The sequence below is a fragment of the Ornithorhynchus anatinus genome, chromosome 19 (assembly GCF_004115215.2).
Source record: "Ornithorhynchus anatinus isolate Pmale09 chromosome 19, mOrnAna1.pri.v4, whole genome shotgun sequence".
In the NCBI taxonomy this organism is placed as follows: Eukaryota; Metazoa; Chordata; class Mammalia; order Monotremata; family Ornithorhynchidae; genus Ornithorhynchus; species Ornithorhynchus anatinus.
The window spans coordinates 6,164,483-6,186,698 of record NC_041746.1 but is presented as its reverse complement, the minus strand read 5'-3'; the positions used below and the strand labels follow the sequence as shown (position 1 = coordinate 6,186,698).

Sequence of the window (22,216 nt, the reverse complement as noted above, 5' to 3'; positions counted from 1 at the left end):
TGATTGATTGGTTGTTCCAAAAGCCCTTCCTCATTTTCTCCCCTTGGCAGTGTTTACAGAGAGTTTTGCTAATCTGGCATCGATGGTTTCGGCCACAGGTCACCATGTAGTAGGGAAGGAGAGCGACCAGGAGCTATAATGAGCCAATCCTTAACCATAGGGATGTACTTTTGAGAGCTGAGGGTTGGATGTGTGTGAGCTGAGGGCAAGAGCGTGTGAAAGAATTTGGTGGGGAGTGGCTCTTTTGAGCAGTGGTGGTGAGGAATAGTGGGGTATGTGTTTGCAAGAGTGAATTGTGCTAGAGACAGAAACAATATGCCCTGGTTCTGCGGAAAAGCAAAGTACCTTATTATAGCCTCACAAATCGACAAAACCACATCATGAAATGGGAAGCTAATTAATTTATTTCGTTCCTCAGTCTAATAGTCAGGGTCACATGAAATCTATGCAAATACATGCTAAATAAATGCAAATTTCATTTTGAGCCTTGTCCCTGACTATTTTTTTTTCCCATCAGGGCTTTGTGGTTAAAAATTCTGCCCCAGTTTTCAGCTCTGTGCAACTCTCTGATCACTCTTACTTTCTGGTGTTCGGGACACTGGAACTGTTTTATTTGCCAAACATCAGGGGAGCTTTCAAATTAGGGAAAAAAAAGATCTTTTCACTGAATAAGCAAAAAATTCAGAAGCAAGTTTCTGATCACATGGGATTTTTCAGCTTTCTTCACTTTTTGAATTTGAAACAAACAAAAACCATTGGCAGAATCTAATTTGCAAGAAGGAAGAGTCTCCCTGTCTTAAAAGCCCACTGCCACATGGAACCACCTGAATCTCATAGGGACCTCCAGGGGCCCAACCCCAGTCCACCCAGAGGCCAGATCACCACTGGTAAAGTTGGTTGAGCCAGGGATTCACAGATAACCCCCTCCTCTCCCCCTCCCTTCAGGCTCGCATCTCCTCCTGCCTCCGGGACGTCTCCACCTGGATGTCGGCCCGCCACCTAAAACTCAACATGAGCAAGACTGAGCTCCTCATCATCCCTCCCAAACCCGGTCCGCTCCCAGACTTCTCTATCACCGTGGATGGCACGACCATCCTTCCCGTCCTGCAGGCCCGCAATCTCGGTGTCATCCTTGACTCGTCCCTCTCGTTCACCCCACACATCCTATCCGTTACCAAGACCTGCCGGTTTCACCTTTATGATATCGCCAAGATCCGCCCTTTCCTCTCCACCCAAACGGCTACCTTACTGCTACGGGCTCTCGTTATATCCCGGCTAGACTACTGTGTCAGCCTTCTCTCTGACCTCCCTTCCTCCTCTCTCGCCCCGCTCCGGTCTATTCTTCACTCCGCTGCCCGGCTCATCTTCCTGCAGAAACGATCTGGGCATGTCACTCCCCTTCTTAAACAACTCCAGTGGTTGCCTATCGACCTCCGCTCCAAACAAAAACTCCTCACTCTAGGCTTCAAGGCTCTCCATCACCTTGCCCCTTCCTACCTCTCCTCCCTTCTCTCTTTCTACCGCCCACCCCGCACGCTCCGCTCCTCTGCCGCCCACCTCCTCACCGTCCCTCGGTCTCGCCTATCCCGCCGTCGACCCCTGGGTCACGTCCTCCCACGGTCCTGGAACGCCCTCCCTCCTCACCTCCGCCAAACTGATTCTCTTTCCCTCTTCAAAACCTTACTTAAAAATCACCTCCTCCAAGAGGCGTTCCCAGACTGAGCTCCTCTTCCCCCTCTACTCCCTCTGCCATCCCCCCTTTACCTCTCCGCAGCTAAAGCCTCATTTTCCCCTTTTCCCTCTGCTCCTCCACCTCTCCCTTCCCATCCCCACAGCACTGTACTCGTCCGCTCAACTGTATATATTTTCGTTACCCTATTTATTTTGTTAATGAATTGTACATCGCCTTGATTCTATTTAGTTGCCATTGTTTTTACGAGATGTTCTTCCTCTTGACGCTGTTTAGTGCCATTGTTCTCGTCTGTCCATCTCCCCCGATTAGACTGTAAGCCCGTCAAACGGCAGGGACTGTCTCTATCTGTTGCCGACTTGTTCATCCCAAGCACTTAGTACAGTGCTCTGCACATAGTAAGCGCTCAATAAATACTATTGAATGAATGAATTGAATGAACCCAAACAGAATTCCAACTTTTCCTGGGTTGAATTTTTTAGATCCTATCCCAACTTCTCCACCTGGCTTTGCCTGTGGACATCTTGGCTAAAAGGAATCATCATTTTTGAGTTGTCGGGCAAAGATACTGGTATTTGCCTGCTAGGGGAGATAGTGAAGAGTGGAAAGGAAAATTGACCCTTTAATGGATCGAGCAAGGATGGAAAAGCAGGGGGAGGTGGAAGATATACATTCAGTTCAGCCATAACACAGACTTTTTACTACATGTTTTAGGGAATTAAAGAATATTCATCCAAAAGCAGGAGTCTTTTCGGAAAAAGTTGGCAGGAATGGGTTGTGTGTGTGCACATGGTGTCAGATGGGGGCGAAGTATATCAATCAATCAATTGTATTTATTTTCTGCTTACTATGTGCAGAGCACTGTACTAAGCATGTGGGAGAGTACAGTATAACAGAGTTGGTAGATATATTCCCTGTCCATAACGAGCTCACAATTTGGAGGGATAGGGCACAGTTTTTTCTTAATGTAATGTTTTACAAGAACACAAACCCCACTTTATAGAACTGGGGACATTTTTTCCTTCTTGCCACAGACCAGAGAAAGTATGTACCATCTTTGCATATAAGTACTACAGTGTTTTCAGCCAACATAAATTCTCCTGAGGCACTTCATAGGTGATAAAAATAAAATTAAAAATTCTTTCAACTGACTGGCTATCAGCTGTTAAATGCAGCAGGCCATCTATGTTTATAAGGCTTGTCTGTAAGTACTAAGAACAAGGGGTCCATTAACCGTTCTCTGGCTGTGACTATAGGTAAAAACAATCAAAGTAGCCCTTATTTTTCTCAGGACATTTACCAGAATTGGTTTAAGTGTTTTTACATTTAAATAAATAAATTTAAATAATAATTTGAATTTATTGAGCGTACTGCACGCAAGTGCTCAGAAATACAATTGATTAATTGATTGATTTTCCTGGATGGTGACAGTAGGCAAATCTGTTGGAGAGATGGCATTTGTTAAGTGCTTACTATGTGTCAAGCACTGCTGTGAGAGCTGAGGTAGATATAAACTAACCAGGTTGGACACAGTCCCTGTCCCACATGGGGCTCACAGTCTTAATCCCCCTTTTACAGATGAGGTAACTGAGTCCCAGAGAATGAAGTGACTTGACCAAGGTCACACCACAGACAAGTGGCAGATCCGGGATTAGAGCCAGGTCCTTCTGACTCCCAGGCCTGTGCTCTATCTACTAGACCATGCTGCTTCTCCAGCCCATGCTAAGTCAAGAGACCCAAGGTTTGCCTTACTACTGACCCTGATGTTTGGTAGCCAAATTGGAGAATGGTCTTTCTGAAGCTTTCCAGCAGGGCTTGAAGAAGAGAGTTCTGGCTGAGTTAAACAACTCAGCTCCACCAGTCCCAAATAGTCTCACCAGCTCCTCATCCATCTGGAGTCCTGGAGATTCACAGAGCGGGTGGCTCCCAGAGTTCTTTCTCCTTGTCGCCTTAGACACAGCTTGTGCAGCCGATGCTCTGCCTTCTGAAGAGGCATTGGGTAAAATTCCCACTGCATTTCCTCGCCAAGAATGCTCTTTTCCCCCTCTGCTCCTTTCCACTCCCATCCCCACCGTAAAACACTAAGGAGAGTGAAGTCTTCACAACCAGAAACCAGAAGGGCTGGCAACTGAGAAGTTGATTGGGTTTGATTTGCTTTCTCAAGCTGCATTAGAGAAAATATTTATTTGGTGAACGAAGAGTGACATTTCAATAGGGATAGGCAATGAGCCAACTAGGGCTAATGTTTTCAATTAGTCAACAGGGTCTGTTGGAGAGATTAGTGGATGGGAGTCAAGAGACCAAAATTTTGCATTGCTACTGACCCTGAAGTTTGGGTGTTTAAGTAACTGGAATTTTTTTTTAGGACTTGAACATGTCCTAAATGCCTGTGGGTTGCTGAAGAAACAGGCCTTTGAGAAAGGCTGAAACCCAGTGTCGTGACCCCTTTTGATAAGTATCACAAGCAATTTTCATTGCTTCATCTTGGGCAGGACATCATGAGCATCTCTGCAGCCACCATCTCTTGCTTATGTGCTCTCTCCTACTTTAACTCCTTCTGCCTTCATATCCAAAAGGCCATACAGCTCTTCCCATCATCAAAGGCCTTTTAAAAGTGCAACTCTCCCAGGAGGCTTTGCTCAATTAATGTCTAACTGCCCCACTATATGTCCCCCAACTTCTATGTCAGAACTTCCATGTCACTTAATCCATTAACCACTTGCAATCTCCCCTCAGCACATATATATACATATATATGTAATATACATTGTTCTTTCCTCCCATCTCCAATTAAATTGCTTGTCTCCCCACTAGACTGTAGGCCCCCTGAGGGCAAGGAGTATGTCTACTAATTCTATTTCACTCTGAACACAGAGATCTGTGTACAATAGGCTCCCAAGATTGATTAATGGATTGAGCATCTTCATTTATTTTTATGGACTCAGCACCAAGAAGGAACCAAGGAGTCAGTTGCATCTGTAAACACCAGTAAAGACAGTAGCAAAGAAACCAACTGTTTCAATAAGTTCAATAAGTTTCCCCAGTAGTAATAGGAATAGTATTTATTAAATGCTTACTGTGTGCAGAGCACTGTAGTAAGCACTGGGAGAAAATACACAGCTGGGAATTAAACATGATTCCTGTCCCTCAAGGGACTCGTAATCCAACTAAATACTCTTCATTTAGGGCCACAAGCTAAATTCCCATTGCACTGTCTCCTCTCTCCCATGCTGATCTGCCAGGTCCCCAGCTTCTTTTTTCTCTCACTGGCAACCAAATCTTCTGGCTTTATCCCTTTGACTCACATTGATTTTCTTGATAATGCCTGTCTCTGTGACAGTCTTATTCTATTCTTTAGGTGAATTATGGGGCTTGTTTCTTAACTTTTCTCTTCTTCCCTCTGGCATCCCCATGTGTTGAGCCTCCCCCAAACCTCAGAGTTGCCAGTGACTCACCATTTTCTGGTAGTGGAAAGCAAAGCCCATTTAAAATGTCAATTGTCAGATGCAGCGTGAGTGCATTCTGTGGGTAATGCAGTTTACAACACTAGGCTTTACAATCCCCAGCACCTGAATCTCTCCCAGTAAGAGTATTAGAACTTTAGGGGTTCTAGAGAATTCAAGATGGCCAACAAAATAAAATGACTCAATTTTCTGGAATTCAAAGTGGGACAGGGTGGGATGGGATTCGGCTATGGGAGGACATTCCTAGGATGGGACAAATGGTCCAAGGATAGTAGAAGAAGGTGGGAAAGGGAGTAAAGGGAATAATGGGAATTAGAGATGGAGAAAAGGGTACAGAGATACAAGAGAACTGGGAAGATAGAAAAAGATGAGAGACAGAGAGAGACCAATCAGAAACAGACAAAGATGTAGAAAGGCAAAGAGAGAGAAATACACATAGGCAGGGACAACACATCCAGATCCACACCCCCCCTACACAAACACACATACACAACCATGCACAAACATTCACCTCACCCAATCACTGATTCATTGTAGGGCATCTTTAGTGTGGGGCAACACAGACATAGCTATTGTTGTCATGGCTGTGGGCTGTTCCCAAGAGGTTTCTGTAATGACTCTTCTGATCATAGCTCCATGAGAAACTTCAGAGGAGCAGTCTGGTGTGGTGGCAAAAGAGGCAGAAGAAATCCAGAGGGCAGTATTGGTATCTTTTCTCTGTATGTATTTCCTGCAACCATCGCTGGCTGTTCCAGGCTAAGATCCCCACCACTTCCGCCACTCACTTCTTGCGCAGCTCAATAAGTAACTGGAATTTTTTTTTAGGACTTGAATATGTCCTAAATGCCTCTGGGTTGCTGAAGAAACAGACCTACGAGAAAGGCTGAAACTCAGTGTCGTGACCCCTTTTGATAAGTATCACAAGCAATTTTCATTGCTTCATCTTGGGCAGGACATAATGAGCATCTCTTCAGCCCCCATCTCTTGCTTATGTGGAGGTTCATGTCCAAGACTGGTGTCAGAATGGATAATAACAAGGTTCCAGTAGCTGCTATTTTCTCTTTGAAGGATTAATCCTAAACCCTGTCTCCCTGGACTGAAGTAAAGGGGTTCCTCTCATTTAGTTGCTTACATCAGGATAGGTGATATCTCCTGCCTCATTTTAATTTCCTCACAAGAAATTCGCTCCCCACCTGCCGCAGTTACTTTTTGCACAAGTCAAATTATAAGGTACCAAGGTTCTGACTAGGAAAAATGTTTTAGATAAAGCTGAGGATATCAAGCTCCTTAATCTGCCTAGGTCTTGTGAGGCAAGGAATCATTATCTCCTTTTTCCACAAGGGGAAACCGAGGTCAAAAGAAGTTAAGATCTCCCAGGAAATTGGTGATGCAAAGGAATCTTATTTCCTGCTTGTTCTTGGCAGTGTCCACCGGAAACCATCGTGTTCCTTTCTAGATAATTTTCAAGACTGCTAATTTTTAGGGTTAATTGTAGCCAATGGTCTCCCCCTCTCTTCCAGTTAGTCAGGGAGGATTTCTCCAAGAGAGTGAATTTCACTAGCTATATGAATGAGGAATGAGAGTGTGCTTGGCTAGGTAGGTTGGGAAAGAGCATTCCAGGCATAGAGTGAACCTAGGAAAAATCTGAGAAGTGCTGGCAGGGCTGGGGAAGGGAGGGGAGGAAGGGCTGAGAAGACAGGGGCTGGCCACATAAAGAAACAATGGGTGAATTTGACTGAAAATTTGATCTTTTTCGTAAAGTCCTTAGTACTTCCTTGGGAGGCTGCTCAGCTATCAATTCAACCAGTCAGTCATTCAGGCTCTCCAGTGATGCCCTAGGTTGGAGATTCATTCCACTAGGAAAGGGAGTCGTTTTATTCAATTGATCAGTGATATTTATTGAGCATTTACTGTGTGCCAAACACTGTACTGAACTCTTGGGAGAGTACAGTATAACAGAGTTGGTAGACATGTTCCCTGACCAAAATAAACATACAGTCTGGCTAGTTTTAGATTTGGTGGTAACATGTTTATGGTACAGTTTGCTCAAATATCCAGGGCGTAGGCTTGCCAGTGTAGGGATTCCCCATATCCCTTGAGTCTCCTTTTGCTGTGTATTCCTTGGGATTTTCATTAAATAAATGGTCTACCAGAGGCCTGTTTAAAGCATCTGTAAAAGGACCGTTTAAAGGAGTGGGAAGATGTGAAGCTCAAGTGGTCAATTAATCTCACTGCTTAGTAACTATGGTACTTATTAAGCACTTACTATGTGTCAAGCATTGTTCTAAGCACTGAGGTAGATACAAGTGAATCAGGTCGGGCACGGTCCCTTGTCCCATGCAGGGCTCACAGTCTTAATCTCCATTTTACAGATGAGATGAGGCCCAGAGAAGTAAAGTGACTTGCTCAAGGTCACACAGCAGATATGCTGCGGAGCTGGGATTAGAACTCAGGTCCTTCTGACTCCCAGGCCCATGCTCTATCGACTAAAACATCCTCCTTAGTCGCTTCTGTTCATAAAGCAGGGGTGGAGGTAGAGGTTTGGGCCAACACAACATTACACAATAAAGCCAGCCCAGAAAGATCTCTTTTCATTGTTTTGAGCTCTGCTGACTCAATTCTTCATTCTCATTTTCATTATCTCTGGAATTGGGATCATGAAATTTAGTCTTTTAGTGCATTTTCTTCTCATTACCATCCTCCTCATCAGTATTTATTGAAGGACTGCTTTGTGCAAAATAAAACAAGGTCCTGTTTCATCATGGAATGTAAGGAAGCAGAAGTACAGGGACAGACAATTTGATAAATGCAAAACCTAACTGAGGAACTGACTATAAATAAACTTCCAGATTCAGGACATAGACGTACAACAACACATATAATGGAAGCAGCATTGACCTAATGGATAGAACACAGGCCTGGAAGTCAGAGAACCTTGATTCTAATCTCAGCTGTGCCATTTATCTACTCTATGACCTTGGGCAAATCACTTCACTTCTCTGGTCCTCTGTTACATCATCTGTACAATAGGGATTAAGACTCAGCCTCATGTGGGACATGGACTGTGTCCAACCTCTTTCACTTATATCTACCCCAGTGCTTAGTTTAGTACTTGGCACATAGTAAGCCCTTAACAAATATGATAAAAAAAGTGGTTATAGTAGATGGCATGTCTAGGAAGGGGATTATTTAGAGTAGGCATCCTGAAGAAGGTGAGTTTTGAACAGGATTCTGAATAGGGAAGGACCATGGCTTGGACAGGCAAACAAGGACATGGTCTTTTATATTGCACTCTCCTAAGTATTGGGTACAGAGTTCTGCTTACAGTAAGCTTTCAAATACCTACCCTTGATTGAAAATTGTGAGAGTTGAATGAGGGGGATGAGGAGGAGCTTAGTTTGAGGCACAGGATGGAGTAAACAGAGAGGAGGCTTGTGGGTGTGAGGGAACTAGGCAGTGGAGAGCAAGAACGATGTCAAGAACTTTAGGTGATATGACAGGAGATTGGGAGCCATTACAAGTTTTTGAGGGGAGTGATGTGAGTTAATTGGTATTTGAGAAAAATGATCCCTGCTGCTGCCTGAAGGATTGACTAGAGGTTGGGAGACCAGCAAGGAGATTGTTACAGTAATACTAGACAGGTGGTGATGAATGTTTGTAATACGGTTGAGGCTATACGAATGCGGCCGTGAAATATTACTGAGAACAATTTGGCAGAGCATCTGATAGCTAAAGCGAATGTGTCACCAAGGTTTATCCATTTCAGAAATTTAGCGTTCAGCTACAAAATGGAGGTACTGTGTCATTTGAACCCTTGAGACTAAACTGAGGGTAGCTGTGCAGGGAGGGGAAGCGGAATTATATTTGAAAGTTGAAATCCTTAGTTCTCATTGCACAAGCTCATTTTTTTAAAAAAAGAAATAGAAATCAGTATAGAGACAGGAACAGGTCCCGAGGGAAAAGGAAGCAGAGAGTCTGTCCCAGAGAGATGGACAAAAAACTCCTTTTTCCAAGGGATCAAATTGCCTTGTGTAGGGAGGTTGTACAGGAATACACAAATTGGTCAGACAATCATCACATCTGGGCTGTTGACCTCTGTAAAGTGAAAGTCTCTCAGTGTCTGCTTCATTTACTCCTTTGGAGGATTAATGGGTCAATATCCTGTGTCTAACTCAGTTATGCTTCCACTTCTCAATTACCCAGAGGGTGGTTATCCAGTTTGTGCACAGTCTAGGTCCCGGTTTCCCATCCTCTTCTGACTAATTGCCCTTTGGCCATTACGCTTCTCCCAGGAGCTGGGAGAGGAGGTGATTTAAAAACCTGCCAATTTGGCTTCTTGATAGCAACTTGAATGAGGCTCTGGATTATCTGTGGATTTCAGTCATCTGTGCAACCATAGCATCCCTGCTGCCACAGGTAATACAGAACTGGCTGAAGAGGTACATTCGCACACAGCCTATGTTATCATCCTGGATGCTGATTGACATTTGCCATTGACACAGTCTGGTTCTCCATGTTCTTTTTCAGATAATTGCCTTTGATGAGTTGAGAACAGATTTCAAGAGCCCCATAGATCAGTGCAATCCAGTTCATGCGGTGAGTAAAGCCTGGAAATCACCTTGTCCAGTTTTGAATTTGAGAAGTCTCACTGAGTTTTGGAGGAACTAAAGGGGTAGGAGGACTGAAATGATTTAGGATTTAGCTTGTCAATACAGTTGAAGTCTGCAGGAGACACAGAAACAGAACCTGACCCTGACCATACTTTTTCAGCCAAACAAAAGTCCTGTTATTTATTGAGGGAAATTCCTCTAGCTGTCCTTGGTTGGAGTCCAAAACCTCAAATGAACCAGAGATTGGAAGTATTAGGCAAAGTTTCACATCACAAGCAGAAATTTTATTGTTTCTCATTCCTAGGCATGTGACAGTAAGCCTTTCTAGTGATTCCTTGGAAGAAATATGTATATTTCAATATTAACTACTCCAAAGGTCTGTCTAAAGGCTATGGGGGGATTCGGAGAGGGTTATCAGTGGTGAGATGAGGATCTGCGGTGGTGAGGACAGTGGGAGCAAGGTAGAAGCAGCAAAAGAAAGCTGGCCCAGGGGTAGTTTGGAACAGGATAAGCAGAAGGGCCGGGGAGAGAACTGACTTGTGGGTAGGCAGGGAAGAGTCAGCTCGGGGACTTTCCTCAAGTCCCCATTTCCAAATCTTTTCCCAGCTTCTCCCACCATTACTCCCTAAATTCACCACTTCCCCAAGGCAGTTTTCCTTCCCCACAGTCCTTCCTCTCATCTCATCCTGGTCATTTGGAGAAGCAGCAGGTTGATGTGAATGGTCAGAAACTTATGATGTTTGTCCAGGAGGCTCTTAGAGCTCACCAATACCCTTGGTGCATTAAAATTATTACTAGTAATAGTAGTACTAGTAATAGCAATTATTGAGTACCCACTAGTTGTAGTTCACCAGACTAGTCACTTCGAAAGTACAGAATAATAATAATTATTTTGGTCTTTGTTAAGCACTTTCTATGTGCCAAGCACTGTTCTAAGCACTGGGGTAGATACAAGGTAATCAGCTCATCCCATTTGGGGTTCACATTCTTAATCCACATTTTACAGATGAGGCAACTGAGGCACAGAGAAGTTAAGTGGCTTGCCCAAGACCACACAGCAGACAAGTGGCAGAGGCGGAATTAGAACCCACATCCTCTGATTCCCAAGCCTGGGCTCTTTCCATTAAGCCATGAAGAAGTAACATCTTCCCTGCCTCCAAGGAACATACATTCGACTGTACAAGAGGGACTTAACTGATCTCCAGATAATATTAGACTATTTTATAACTCCTATTTTGCAAGCAGCTTAAACTGAAACCAGGAGAACATTGAGAGTGAGTAAGGAGAAGAGTCTAGGCATCAAAATGTTGACTTTTTTAGTCCTAGTGAAGACACAGATGTCTTCAGAGAAATAATAGCAACAATGGTATTTGTTAAGCATTTACTATGTGTCAGGCACTGTTCTAAGCACTGGGGTAGATACAAGCTGATCAGGTTGGACACAGTCCCTGTTCCACAGAGGGTTTACAGTCTTAATCCCCATTTTACAGATGAAGAAACTGAGGTCCAGAGAATCGAAGTGACTTGCTCAGGTCACACAGCAGACAAGTGGCAGGGTGAGATTGGAACCCAGGTTCTTCCTACTCCCAGTCCTGTGCTCTATCCACTAGGCCATGCTGCTTCCCCAAAAGTTAAGATTCTAGACTAATTGTGTAAGGGGAGGGAAAGCATCCATTTACCCAATTCTGGACCTCCCTGGGAAAGACTGGCTTCCTGGAAACCAAGTGGTCTAGTGGAAAGAGCACCTGTGAGGAGTTACCGCAGTTGGGTTCTAGCTCTGGCTCTGCCCTTCTTTGAATCATTTACCTTTTTTTGTGCTTCAGTCCCTCAGTTCTACAGAAGGGATCATCCTACCTCCCTCTCACAGGCATTTACTTCCCAGAGGCCTATGAGAACAAAAGGGATAATCAGTTAGAAAGTGTTTGGAAAATAAATACCTTCTCATTATTTCCCCAGACCCTCATTCCCTGCTTGTCATTATCAGCCAACATTGGCTGTGAGGAAGTGCTGACCGTGGAAACAGCCACGGGTAGGTTGATCAGCTGACCCCTCAACTCAGACTCGGCCTGTTACTTGGCCATATCAAGGTGATAACCAAGCACAGATGCATCATTAGTGTCCCCCAAACTACTTTTCCAGGCTAATTGTGCCATCAGCAATCTCTGGTCTGGGCTATTACTAAAGCTTAGAGGAGTCATTATTCTCCACCTCTACTAATATTGTATGGCAAAAGGACAAGTTTACAGGAAATACACTTTCAGGCAGAGAGACAACCCTATAGGCTCAAGGTAGGACAGACTGTAGGTTGTAGGAAGCTTGTGGCACTAAGGTTTTCATTCTAATAAATTAAATAAATGGCCTGAGTGAGGTGTGAGCTAAAATCATTCTGAGTTGGAAAAGCTTGGAGATGACTTTTATGGAGACTTCAGTTGCTACACAAAACTGAAGGGCAGAAGGTGATACCAACTGGATGACTCTGGAGATCAGTAGTCCCAGAGAAAAGGAAAAATAATCTGCCTCTTCTTCTGTCTTCTCTCAGAGGCAACATAATCCTGATTCAATAGAAAAACAATTGGGAAGAGAATGAATGAAGGCTGACCTGCATCTCTCTTATTGGGAACATATATTTTCTTTGGTTAGCTGAATGGAGAATTTCAGTGAGGGACTGGAGAGCTTTTTGCCTGCTGAAAGCCATCTTCAGCCCAGGATCCCTGCAAGTGACATAGTTGCTGCTGAGGTTGATGACTATTTTCTTGGCAAAAATGGTAGGAAATGGGTTCTTGATGGCTTTTTCTGGAGTTCTCCCAAATCTGACTTCCATTCTCTCTCTTGTGTGTCTTCTCACAGCGGGAGCGATTAAGAAACATCGAGCGCATCTGTTTTCTTCTGCGAAAGGTGAGTGTGGGGCCACAGCTGCTTCTGGGACCCTCATGGGAAAGGGCAGTTAATAGTCCCACAGAATCTAACACCCTCCCCCCCAACCCCCGCATTGGTTGCTAGCTCCTGGCTCCTGGCAAGGAAGGCAGAGCTGGGGAGCTGCAATCAATATTAACAAAGCTCTGGAGAGAGGGGAGATGCTAATTAGAAGGGGTGGCTTCAGTCAACTTTCTAGGGACTTATGGGCTGTGAGTAAATGACTTGACACTGGATTGAAGAGGCTTTTTAATTTGAATGTGGATGGAAGTGCAGCTGATGCATGCCATCTCCTCCCATTGGGCTCTGAGCTTTGTCTAAAATACAAATGGTTTTTCTTCACCTAGTAACTTAACTCTGCTTTTTTGGAAGCTTTTTTCTGTCATGCTCTTTGGGAAATTGATTGGGAAAGAGGTAGAGTGTGTGGTTAAGATGTAGCCTATCCACCTTTTCTGGAGAATCCTAGTCCAGGCCTCTCAAAGATTTGATTTGGTGTCCCCAAATCTCTCAGTAGTTACTACCCTTACCTGACCTTAGAGCCATGGCCTTCATGAGAGTTTTCCTGAGGGCCCTGATTGAGATATTTGAGCATTAACAGTGCTCCCACTGTGCTTGGATATGGTCTGTGCAGCCTTAGATGGTTTGCAAATTCAGCTGTTTTCTTAATTACTTTTAAGATTACCCTGTTTAAATCTTTCTGTCTTCCTTCTCATCACCCATCCTTATTGACTCAAAAGGCTGCAACAGCCAAGAGGCCTGGGACTAGATCAGTGTTTGATAGATGCTACTTTGAAAGCTGTTTTTGTGTGTAAATTCTCAGATGGGTATGGAGTGGGAATGTACCTGTTTATTATATTGTATTCTCTCAAACATTTAGTAAAGTGCTCTTCACGTCAGTAAGCACTCAATAAATACAATTGACTGAGTCAGGCCAATTTCACAGGGAAATAGTTTCACGGGCCTCTGTCTGAGACCTCATTTGGGTCAGGTGCCCCCTTATGCTGCGTCAGTGACTTGGCACTTTTTTTTTGATGGAGCAGTATAGCAGGGAAGCTGAAGGCTACCTCTACCTTTTTGTCTCTGCTGCTGCCTCCTCCTGGATCCCAGCCTGCAGCTGCTAGTCAGAGCTCTGCGGTGGCTGCTGATGATGGAGGGAGAGCCTAGTGAATGGACTGGAGAGGCACCACCTCTTTGTCCTTTTCTGTGACTCTTGAGGAACTCTGGAAAGAGTGTTTTCCCCTTGGGTTTCACAAGGTTGCCCTCTTCCGTCTCGTCACCCTGCTTGTCTCGATCATGACTTTGCCATTGCTTCCACTTGGCCACTATTAGTCTAACCTGAAATTCATCCCTCTGATACCAAATATCTATAGCTGTCCTTGTTTTCAAAGATGACCATACTTGTGACAGTACATTCCTACTCAAACACGTGAGCATTACTGAAGGGACGAATGCAAGACTGACACTTCCTGCCACCTTGTTTTCCCTCAGTGTATACCTCTACTGGGTAAATTAATTTTTCCTGTTCAGGACCTGTCCCTGTTTTTGAGCCTGTCCCCTGAAACCTTTGGTCAAGGAGACGAACCCTCCCCATGATTGTTTCATGCTAGGCTGTCTACTGCTTTTCTCTTCCATTAGTCCACTGCCAGATCCCAATGTTTGAGGCTGTGTGCTTGCCTAAGTCTTTAAAATAATTTATTTTGCTCTGCCAGCTTGCCTGTGCACCATTCAACAGCTGCTTAGGGATTTGCTATCATCCGCTCTTCTCACAAGTCCTGCACAATAGGCAAGTTGTTGTTGCAGAGCTGGTTACATTCCAGGGAACTGATTGTTGGGAATCTTATCCTGACATTTGATGAGGAGTGTAGCTTATAAGTGGCCCTGGTGAAAATGCTTCAGAAACTAGCGATGTCTCCTTACTAGGTTCAGGTCTGCCAGTTATGCAGAGGACTCTAGATTTTCAACCTACCCCATCCTTGTTTCATTCCTAGACACCAGCCTCTTGGTGGGATGTCAGCCAGGTAAGCCTGTGCTCTGCCCCAAAACCTCAGCTGATCCTGAGCCTTTCCTTGCATGTGGGATTATTCTCATTTAAATGAGATTCAGGGTTCAGAGGCTTCCAAGGTGAACATATGAGTGTGTCGGGGAGGGAGAAGGGGATGTGTGGGTGACCGCACTGACTAGCATCACTCCCTTCTGGGAACTGGTACCTTCCAAGAAATTTCTTGGAACTAGTCTTTGAAACACCCCAGAATGTGATGCATCTCAGCAGATGATTGTTGTCAAACCACCTCCACAGCTTCCCTGAGAAAAAGGAAAGGATTTTCAAAGTGGATCTATCTTTAGGACTATAATTATCAGAAAATGTGTTCTTTGGGTAATTGTCTGAACTGCAGGATTCTCCTGTCAACTTGTACTTATGATTCATTTTTCATTACAAAAACCACTTGCTTCTTGTGCTGCTCTAACCCTGGACAGCAGGCTCAGGCTCATTAAACCAGGCGGAGAGGTCTGATGTTTACATTCAGTCTGGAAATGGGAAGGTTGACGATGGCTATCTCTAAGTGTCTTAAGAAAGACACTGACCAGTTGTTCCTTATTTTCTTAGAGGACCTAAGAGCAACTGGGTCTAAAGTGAGGCTAAGGAAATTGTGATTTGATAGGGCTTCTGACAGTGATGCCATGGCTTCTCTAGGCTACTGTACTTTTGCTAACACAATTTTTCAGTAATGCGTTATAATCCTTCCCAATAGAAAATCTGGCATCTCTGAACTGCAAGCTCTTTGTGGGAAGGGAATATGTCTGTTTATTGTTGTATTGTACTCACCCAAGTGCTTAGTACAGTGTTTTGCACACAGTAAGCACTCAATAAATGCGATTAAATGAATGAATGAAAGAATCAGGAACCTGCTGGGCACAGACTCTCAAGGTTTTCTACCCCACTTCCTTTCTGTTCTGCACCTTCACCCCCAGCCGCCAACCTGGGTCCAGGAAGGGGAATAATGAGGAGGCCAAGTCAGCTGCATCCTGGCCCTGCAGACTTCTCTCTACAAACCAAACCTAACTTTATGTAACTCCTATTGAATTCTATCAAAGTTGTAGTTACTAAGCTTCCTTCACCAAACAAGATGGGGGACTTCCTGGACATTAAGTAGCAGGAGGTGTTACTGCTGGCCAGTTGAAGATGTGAGATACAAGTGATGAAAGTTTGGAAAGTCACTAGGTGATGGGATCATCATCCTTGTACATCTTTAAGACCAGGACAGATAACCATCTGTCTTGGTTGGTTTAATGTAGTCAATCAATCAATCTATAATTGATATCTATTGAGAACATACTGTGTGCAGAGAGGTCATCCCCTTGTTAGAGTAACTAAACTTCAAGACCAGTTGAAGTTTCTTTTGTAATTCCCTGACTTCCTAATTCAGTTGGGGTTTGCATTGGATAAAACCCTCCCTGACTTTACTGATATTTGCAAGAGACCAGTTGGTTCTGAGTAATGTCACTAACAGGAATCACTGGGTCCTGTTTTTTTTGAGGACTAGGGAGGGAAGGAAAGGGACAAGAAGGGGAGCCAGGATATTTAAAATTTCATCCTGGCCTGGAGGGTAATTCCTCATTGTTTAGGCAGCTTCATGTATTGTCTCAGTTTCTGGGATATAATCAACAGGTGGGCTGGTGAATATGCTAATATGTAGGGGTCTCCAGAGATACCTGTGTCCCACTGATGTTTAATATTTATTAACTTTCAGCTTTCTGAAGAACCTCAGAGACAATGCCTTGTGGCTAATTACTGGTACTGAGGACACAAGAGATTAATTTGATTTTAAGTCACTTCAGCTGCTGGGTAAAGCAATTCTTCCTGCAGGGCTCATTAGGGAACAGTTTGGCTTAATTGAGAGACATGATACAGTAAGAGAGAAAACTTCAGTCTTTAATGGCTGGTGGTGTCTCGTGACATTTTTGGGTCGTGGGGCAATCCTTGGATACTCAAGGACAAAACCCTTTAATGAGAAGTCTCTCAAGTGATGGAACTGGACCCTAATCCTGGACTCAGGAGGAACGTTTTCAGTGACTCCCTAAAATGTCTGGTTATGGCAGCAGCATGGTGGATCTGAAGCTCTTAGAACCAACTTTCTGCTACTCAACTCTGCTTCAATAGGCTTCATGTAGTGTTTGCCATCAATCACCAGTACACCTATTCTCCAGTGCCATGGTGGAGATGCCTCTGATAGCAGAAAGTTTCAGCATTCTGAATGAGCATTCTGGTCAAAAGTTGAGTGCTTGTTATAATTTTGTTAACCAGTTGTAGCCTTCTCCAGCATGGCTAAGTGGATGGAGCATGGGCCTGGCAGTCAGGAGGACCTTGGTTCTAATCCCAGCTCTGCCACTTTTCTGCTGAATAGTCTTGGGCAAGTCACTTCTCTGTACCTCAGCTATTCATCTATAAAATGGGAATTAAAACCGTGAGGCTCATGTTGGACAGGGCCTGTGTCCAACCCGATTTACTTGTATCCACCGCAGGGCTTTGAACAGTGCCTGACACATAGAAAACACTTAAATATCACAATTATTATGTGTGTGCATTCTGTTGCATTTAGAGAAAGCTAGTTTTGTTTCTCTTCTCCCCAGAGGGCACTGGAATAGAAGGGCCACCCTGAATTTGGGAAGCAACAAGGCTTAGTGGAAAGAGCACAGGCCTGGGAATCAGAAGACCAGGGTTCTAATCCTGACTCTGTCACTTGTGTTGCCTACTATATGAACTTGGGCAAGTCATTTAATTTCTCTGTTGCCTCAGTTACCTCATCTGTAAATTGGGGATTGAGACTGTGAGCTCCATATGGGACAGGGACTGTGTCCAACCCAATTTGCTTGTACCTACCCCAGTGCCTTAGTACAGTGTCTGGCACATACTATGCGCTTCATAAATACCATAATTATGAATTATTATCTACTTGGCAGAAAGTAAGCACTTAACAAGAATCATTAAAAAAAATTTCCAAGGCAGGTAGGGATTTAAGAGGTAATTTAGTCCATTCTTCTGACTTAATGTCGGACCACACATAAATGAGCTCTGAGAGATGATGTCTTCCTATTTTTAAAGATTCTCAGAGAAGGAAATTTCATTCCTTTTTTGGTAACCTTTTACAGTCTTGAAACCATTAGCTTCACTATCAGAAAAACCTGTTTTATCTAATCTTAATCCCTGATTTGACCTAGCAAAAATCCTGAAATAGTCCCTCCCCCTGTACAGTCTTTGTGAAAACTCAAGGTGCTTAGTGTATCTATAGTGGTGTTTCACAGATTATATAATGCAGCAAGATGACTCTGCAATGGCAAATAAGTAGGTCACCTATGCAAGCTGGCTTGGCCCCAAGGGACTCCCCACCCGTGTCACCACCCCTGTGACTTCTGCCATTTGATTCCTCTCTGTCATTGCTTTTGTTACTATAAGTACTTAAACTTCAATCTCCAAGATGAAAAGGAATCAGTGTATGCACAGTTTAAGTCTTAAAGCATACTTGAGAAGCAGTGTGGCCTAGTGGGAAAAGCAGGGGCCTGGGGGTCAGACGACCTGGGTTCTAATCTCTGCTCCACCTCTTGTGTGTGTGACCTTGGGCAAGTCACTTAATTTCTCTGCGCCTTAGTTCCCTCATCAGCAAAATGGGGTTCTCTCTCCTATTTAGACTGTGAGCTCCATTTGGGACCTGATTATCTTGTATTTACTCTGGCACTTAGTACAGTGCTTGACATATAGTAAGTGCTTAACGTACGCCATGATTATTATTATCATCATTACTAATACTATTACTGGGGCTTGTAGTACAGATGTAACAGAAGTGCCCCTACCATAGCACTTAATAGCCTGGTGCTTTCCCACAGTTACAAGCTTCAAGAAGGAAGGACACTTCCCAGTCATCCAGAAATAGAGGGCAAGAAAAGACAGGAAAGAAAGATCAAATAATAATAGCAGTAGGAGTTACAGTACTTATTCAGCACCTTCTGAACACAACATCCTTGGAAACTCCAACAGAAGCACAAGACATGTTTCCTGACCACAAGGAGCTTACAATCTGAGGGAGACAGGCAAATAAGGACATACAGAAGTAGAGAGGAAGAAGAGAGAGGCAGATAGGGAGAGTGAGACTCTCAAAAGAGGATGAGCCAGCTAGATGCAGAGATGCAGATGTACTGAGAGAAAAGAGAATATAGAGGAGGAGCCTCCTTGCCTGACAAAAACCTTTACCAGGAGAAGTGCTCACCCTGTTGCACTTCCAGCTGGGATTGCCAATCATGGCGGCAGCAGCAGGGAAGCAGAGAATTAGAAGCCAGATTGCCCACCCCCACCAGTGCCTTTGTCATTACTGACCAGGAATCACTACTACGGTTGCCAGAATATGAGTGCCCTCTTCTCCTCCAAAAGATGTTTCCCCTGCATTTCTCCTTACACAATTCCAACCACATTGGATGCCTCATGGTCCTGGGAGTTAAAGGAGGGAAGGAAGCAACATGGGCCTGGGGTCAGAACATTGGGTTCTAATCCTGACTCTCCCCGCAGCCTACTGTGTGGCCATCAGCGAGTCACTTAACTTCTCTATTCCTCAATTTCCTCATCTGCAAAATGGGGATTCAATACTTGTTCTCTCTCCTACTTAGACTGAGTCCCATGTGGGGCAGGGTCTGTGTCTGACTTGATTATCTTGTAAGTACCTCAGTGCTTAGTACAGGATGGGGCACTTAGTAAGCACTTAAATATCACTGGTTTTGTTATTATGCTGAAAGTGGTCATGGCAGTGTCAGCATGTGGGAGGGGCACCTAAGACAGCTAATCACTTCTTCACTCACTGCTATGAGCCCCAAGATCCCCATCCCTTCTTCTGCCAGCAGCCAGGAGAAAATTTGAATTGTAGGGGTTTGCAGGTGGTGGGACAGGGGCTTCAAACTTACACCCATTTTGATAACACCACATTATCATGGCCACCTCAGTTGGCCCTCTACCAAGGGTAGGTTATGGCCTGCTTTGTCTTCTCCATTTCCCCAGAGGTGAGATTGTTCTAGTGGAGCAGTAGGTATTCACCTAGGGACCTTATTAACGATTAACCTAGAGAGACTTTTGCTGCAGAATGCAGAGTAATGGAAAATGCAGAATTAGAACTTGGCCTTTGGTCTTCTCTAAGATGAGTCAGACATAGTGGGCCTTTGGAGTTGTGGGATTGGGATTTTCCCCCCTCTATCTTAGGCAAAAATGCCAGAAGGAGTGAGCAAGGGTTATATTGGCCCCAGGGAAATATTAGAGGACACTGAACTGTAAAGTGGGGCAAGCAATTATTTTAGGGAACAGAAGAGAAAGAAGGAGGAAGTTTTTAAAAGTGTACTGTATTCTGATTTTTGGAAATGAGCTGAGGAAACATTTCTTCTCTTCCCTAAAATAAACCTGCCTCTGATAGTTTTTCTGTTTCTTATAAAGTCCAAATCCTCTAGCCCTGGAAGATTAAATCAGGCAGTGCCTCTCAGGGCTCTGAGAAGAGCAGATGCAACTGCTTGAGCCAGAAGATTGGTGCAGCAATGGGGGCATCAGGGTAGGTCATCTGAGGTGCCTCTGGGTCACTTCCACAGTCCCCATCAGTTCCTAGGTACCCAGAAGCTGGGGGCCCTGGAATGGCTGGCCTCCCCCTCCTTTCTCCTCCAACCTCATCTCTTGCTCTGTGGCAGAAGCAAGGAGGGGCTGAGACTCCTCTTACTTCATCTCCAGAGAAATTGTGCATTGGGTCAAAGGAGAGCACAAAAGCAGAACTCTAATCATGGCAGCAAAATTAGTTCATTCTACCACCAAATGCATCAGAATACTTGGGTTACAATTTTGACATGCCATGTGGCCTTGGGTAAGTCACTCAACCTCTTTTTGTCTTGGTTTCCCATTAGTAAATTGAGTTGATTAAAATTACTGGCCCTTTCCATCTCACTGGAATGTGGTCTTTTAAGGAAGGTAACGGGTTTGAAAGGAAACAATCTAAGATGACTCCTGAGTATTCCACTGCAGTGAGAGATGATAGAGTCTAGCACTCTAACCAATAGGGGAAGGGCTATCTGTATTGACAGCTATTCTATATACTTAAGGAGCTCCTAAGACAAGGCCACTAAAGCATTTTGTGAATAGGTGTATTTTTTTTTCCTGCCTAAATAAAGTCAGTCAAGGAAAGAAAAAAGGCATGGAAATCATTTCCAGTACCAATGTCAATCCAGATGCAACCTGGAAAATCCCAGGCTCAATAACACCTTTTAGCCACTGTGCAGCCATTGAGGGAATTCACATCCTTGTTACCCAGAACAAGTAAAGGCTCCCTCTGGTGCCAATTCCCAGCAGTCCTTACCATCTGTTTCTCAGACTTTCCCTCCTTGGAAATTTCATGTTCATTCTCTTTAACTGGGTGCCATTCTGGCAGTCAGAAGGACCTGGGTTTTAATCCCAGCTCCACCATTTGTCTGCTGTGTGAACCTGGGCAAGCTGCTTAACATCTCTCTGCCTCAATTACTTCATCTGTAGAATGGGAATTAAGACTGTGAGCCCCATGTGGAACAGGGCCTCTGTCCAAGCCAATTTGCTTGTATCCACCACAGCCCTTAGTACAGTGCCTGGCACATAGAAAGCACTTAAATAACACAATTTTTATTATTGTAACATTTTGTTTTTAATATTCACCTTTAAAGTGAAAATACTGGCAATATTCAAGGAATCTACTCCAGAATCTTGTCAATTCTTAGGATCCAGTCTTCACTCAGTTGGGATGTGCAATAGGGATGCCATTATTACCTGGCATGGCATTTGAAGGTGAATCTCACCACCGATCCCATATTATTCACTTTGCGGAACCTCCAGTTCTGAGTTACCAAACTCCTGTGTAATAAAGTTACATTTCCTTTCTGTTTCTGAAAACTGATCAATCATTTTCCCTCAGCTGTGAATCTTATCCTCTCCCCAAACACACATAGTTTCTTGAGAGTCAAAAGGTCCCCAATGTTGGAATCTTATTTACATATTTCAAAGTACCCGGTGAACCATTCATATGTGTATTTCTTAGTCTAAGCAGTATTTCAGCTGCTGTAGCAAATGCCAGACTTGCGCAAGTGGGGCAACCAGAGTCATTTAAATTGTCTTCTATTTTATTTTCTGTGGAGGGTAATTCACCCCTAAGAGAAACATTTCCAAAAGGATAAAAATATCATGGAACAAAACTTCTAGTGAGTTTGGAAACCATGACTTATGCACAATTTATTTTCAGGCTCCTTCTGGGGCAAATTCCTTGTTAGTCAGAGGAAGAAATGAAATAGTTGACTTCATGGACACAGCAGGGCTGTCACCGGCTGCTGAACAGAAAGGATGGAGGCGGCAACTGGGGAAGAATGGTTTCCTCTCAGCTCTTGGCGGAGAGCTCATTCTGCTTCATGCCCCTCGGAGAACAGTAGGAAGAGAATAAGAAGCATTGTGAAACTGCCTGGCAGCTTGTGGAATCTGGGTTTGTATTGGTAAAAAGTGGAATATG

General features: G+C 44.1%; 1 protein-coding gene across 2 annotated transcripts in view; it reads left to right on the top strand.

The window, feature by feature from the left end:
- CNIH3 (cornichon family AMPA receptor auxiliary protein 3) overlaps positions 1–22,216 on the top strand; it is a 66,495-nt gene that overhangs the window by 20,519 nt on the left and 23,760 nt on the right. Inside the window, exons 2-3 of one of the 2 annotated variants that reach the window (XM_029047601.1) lie at positions 9,682–9,750; positions 12,612–12,659. In XM_029047601.1, the coding sequence (XP_028903434.1) occupies positions 9,682–9,750; positions 12,612–12,659 (117 nt within the window). The remainder of the gene's footprint in view (positions 1–9,681; positions 9,751–12,611; positions 12,660–22,216) is intronic. The other variant, XM_039914852.1, reaches the window with a different exon arrangement.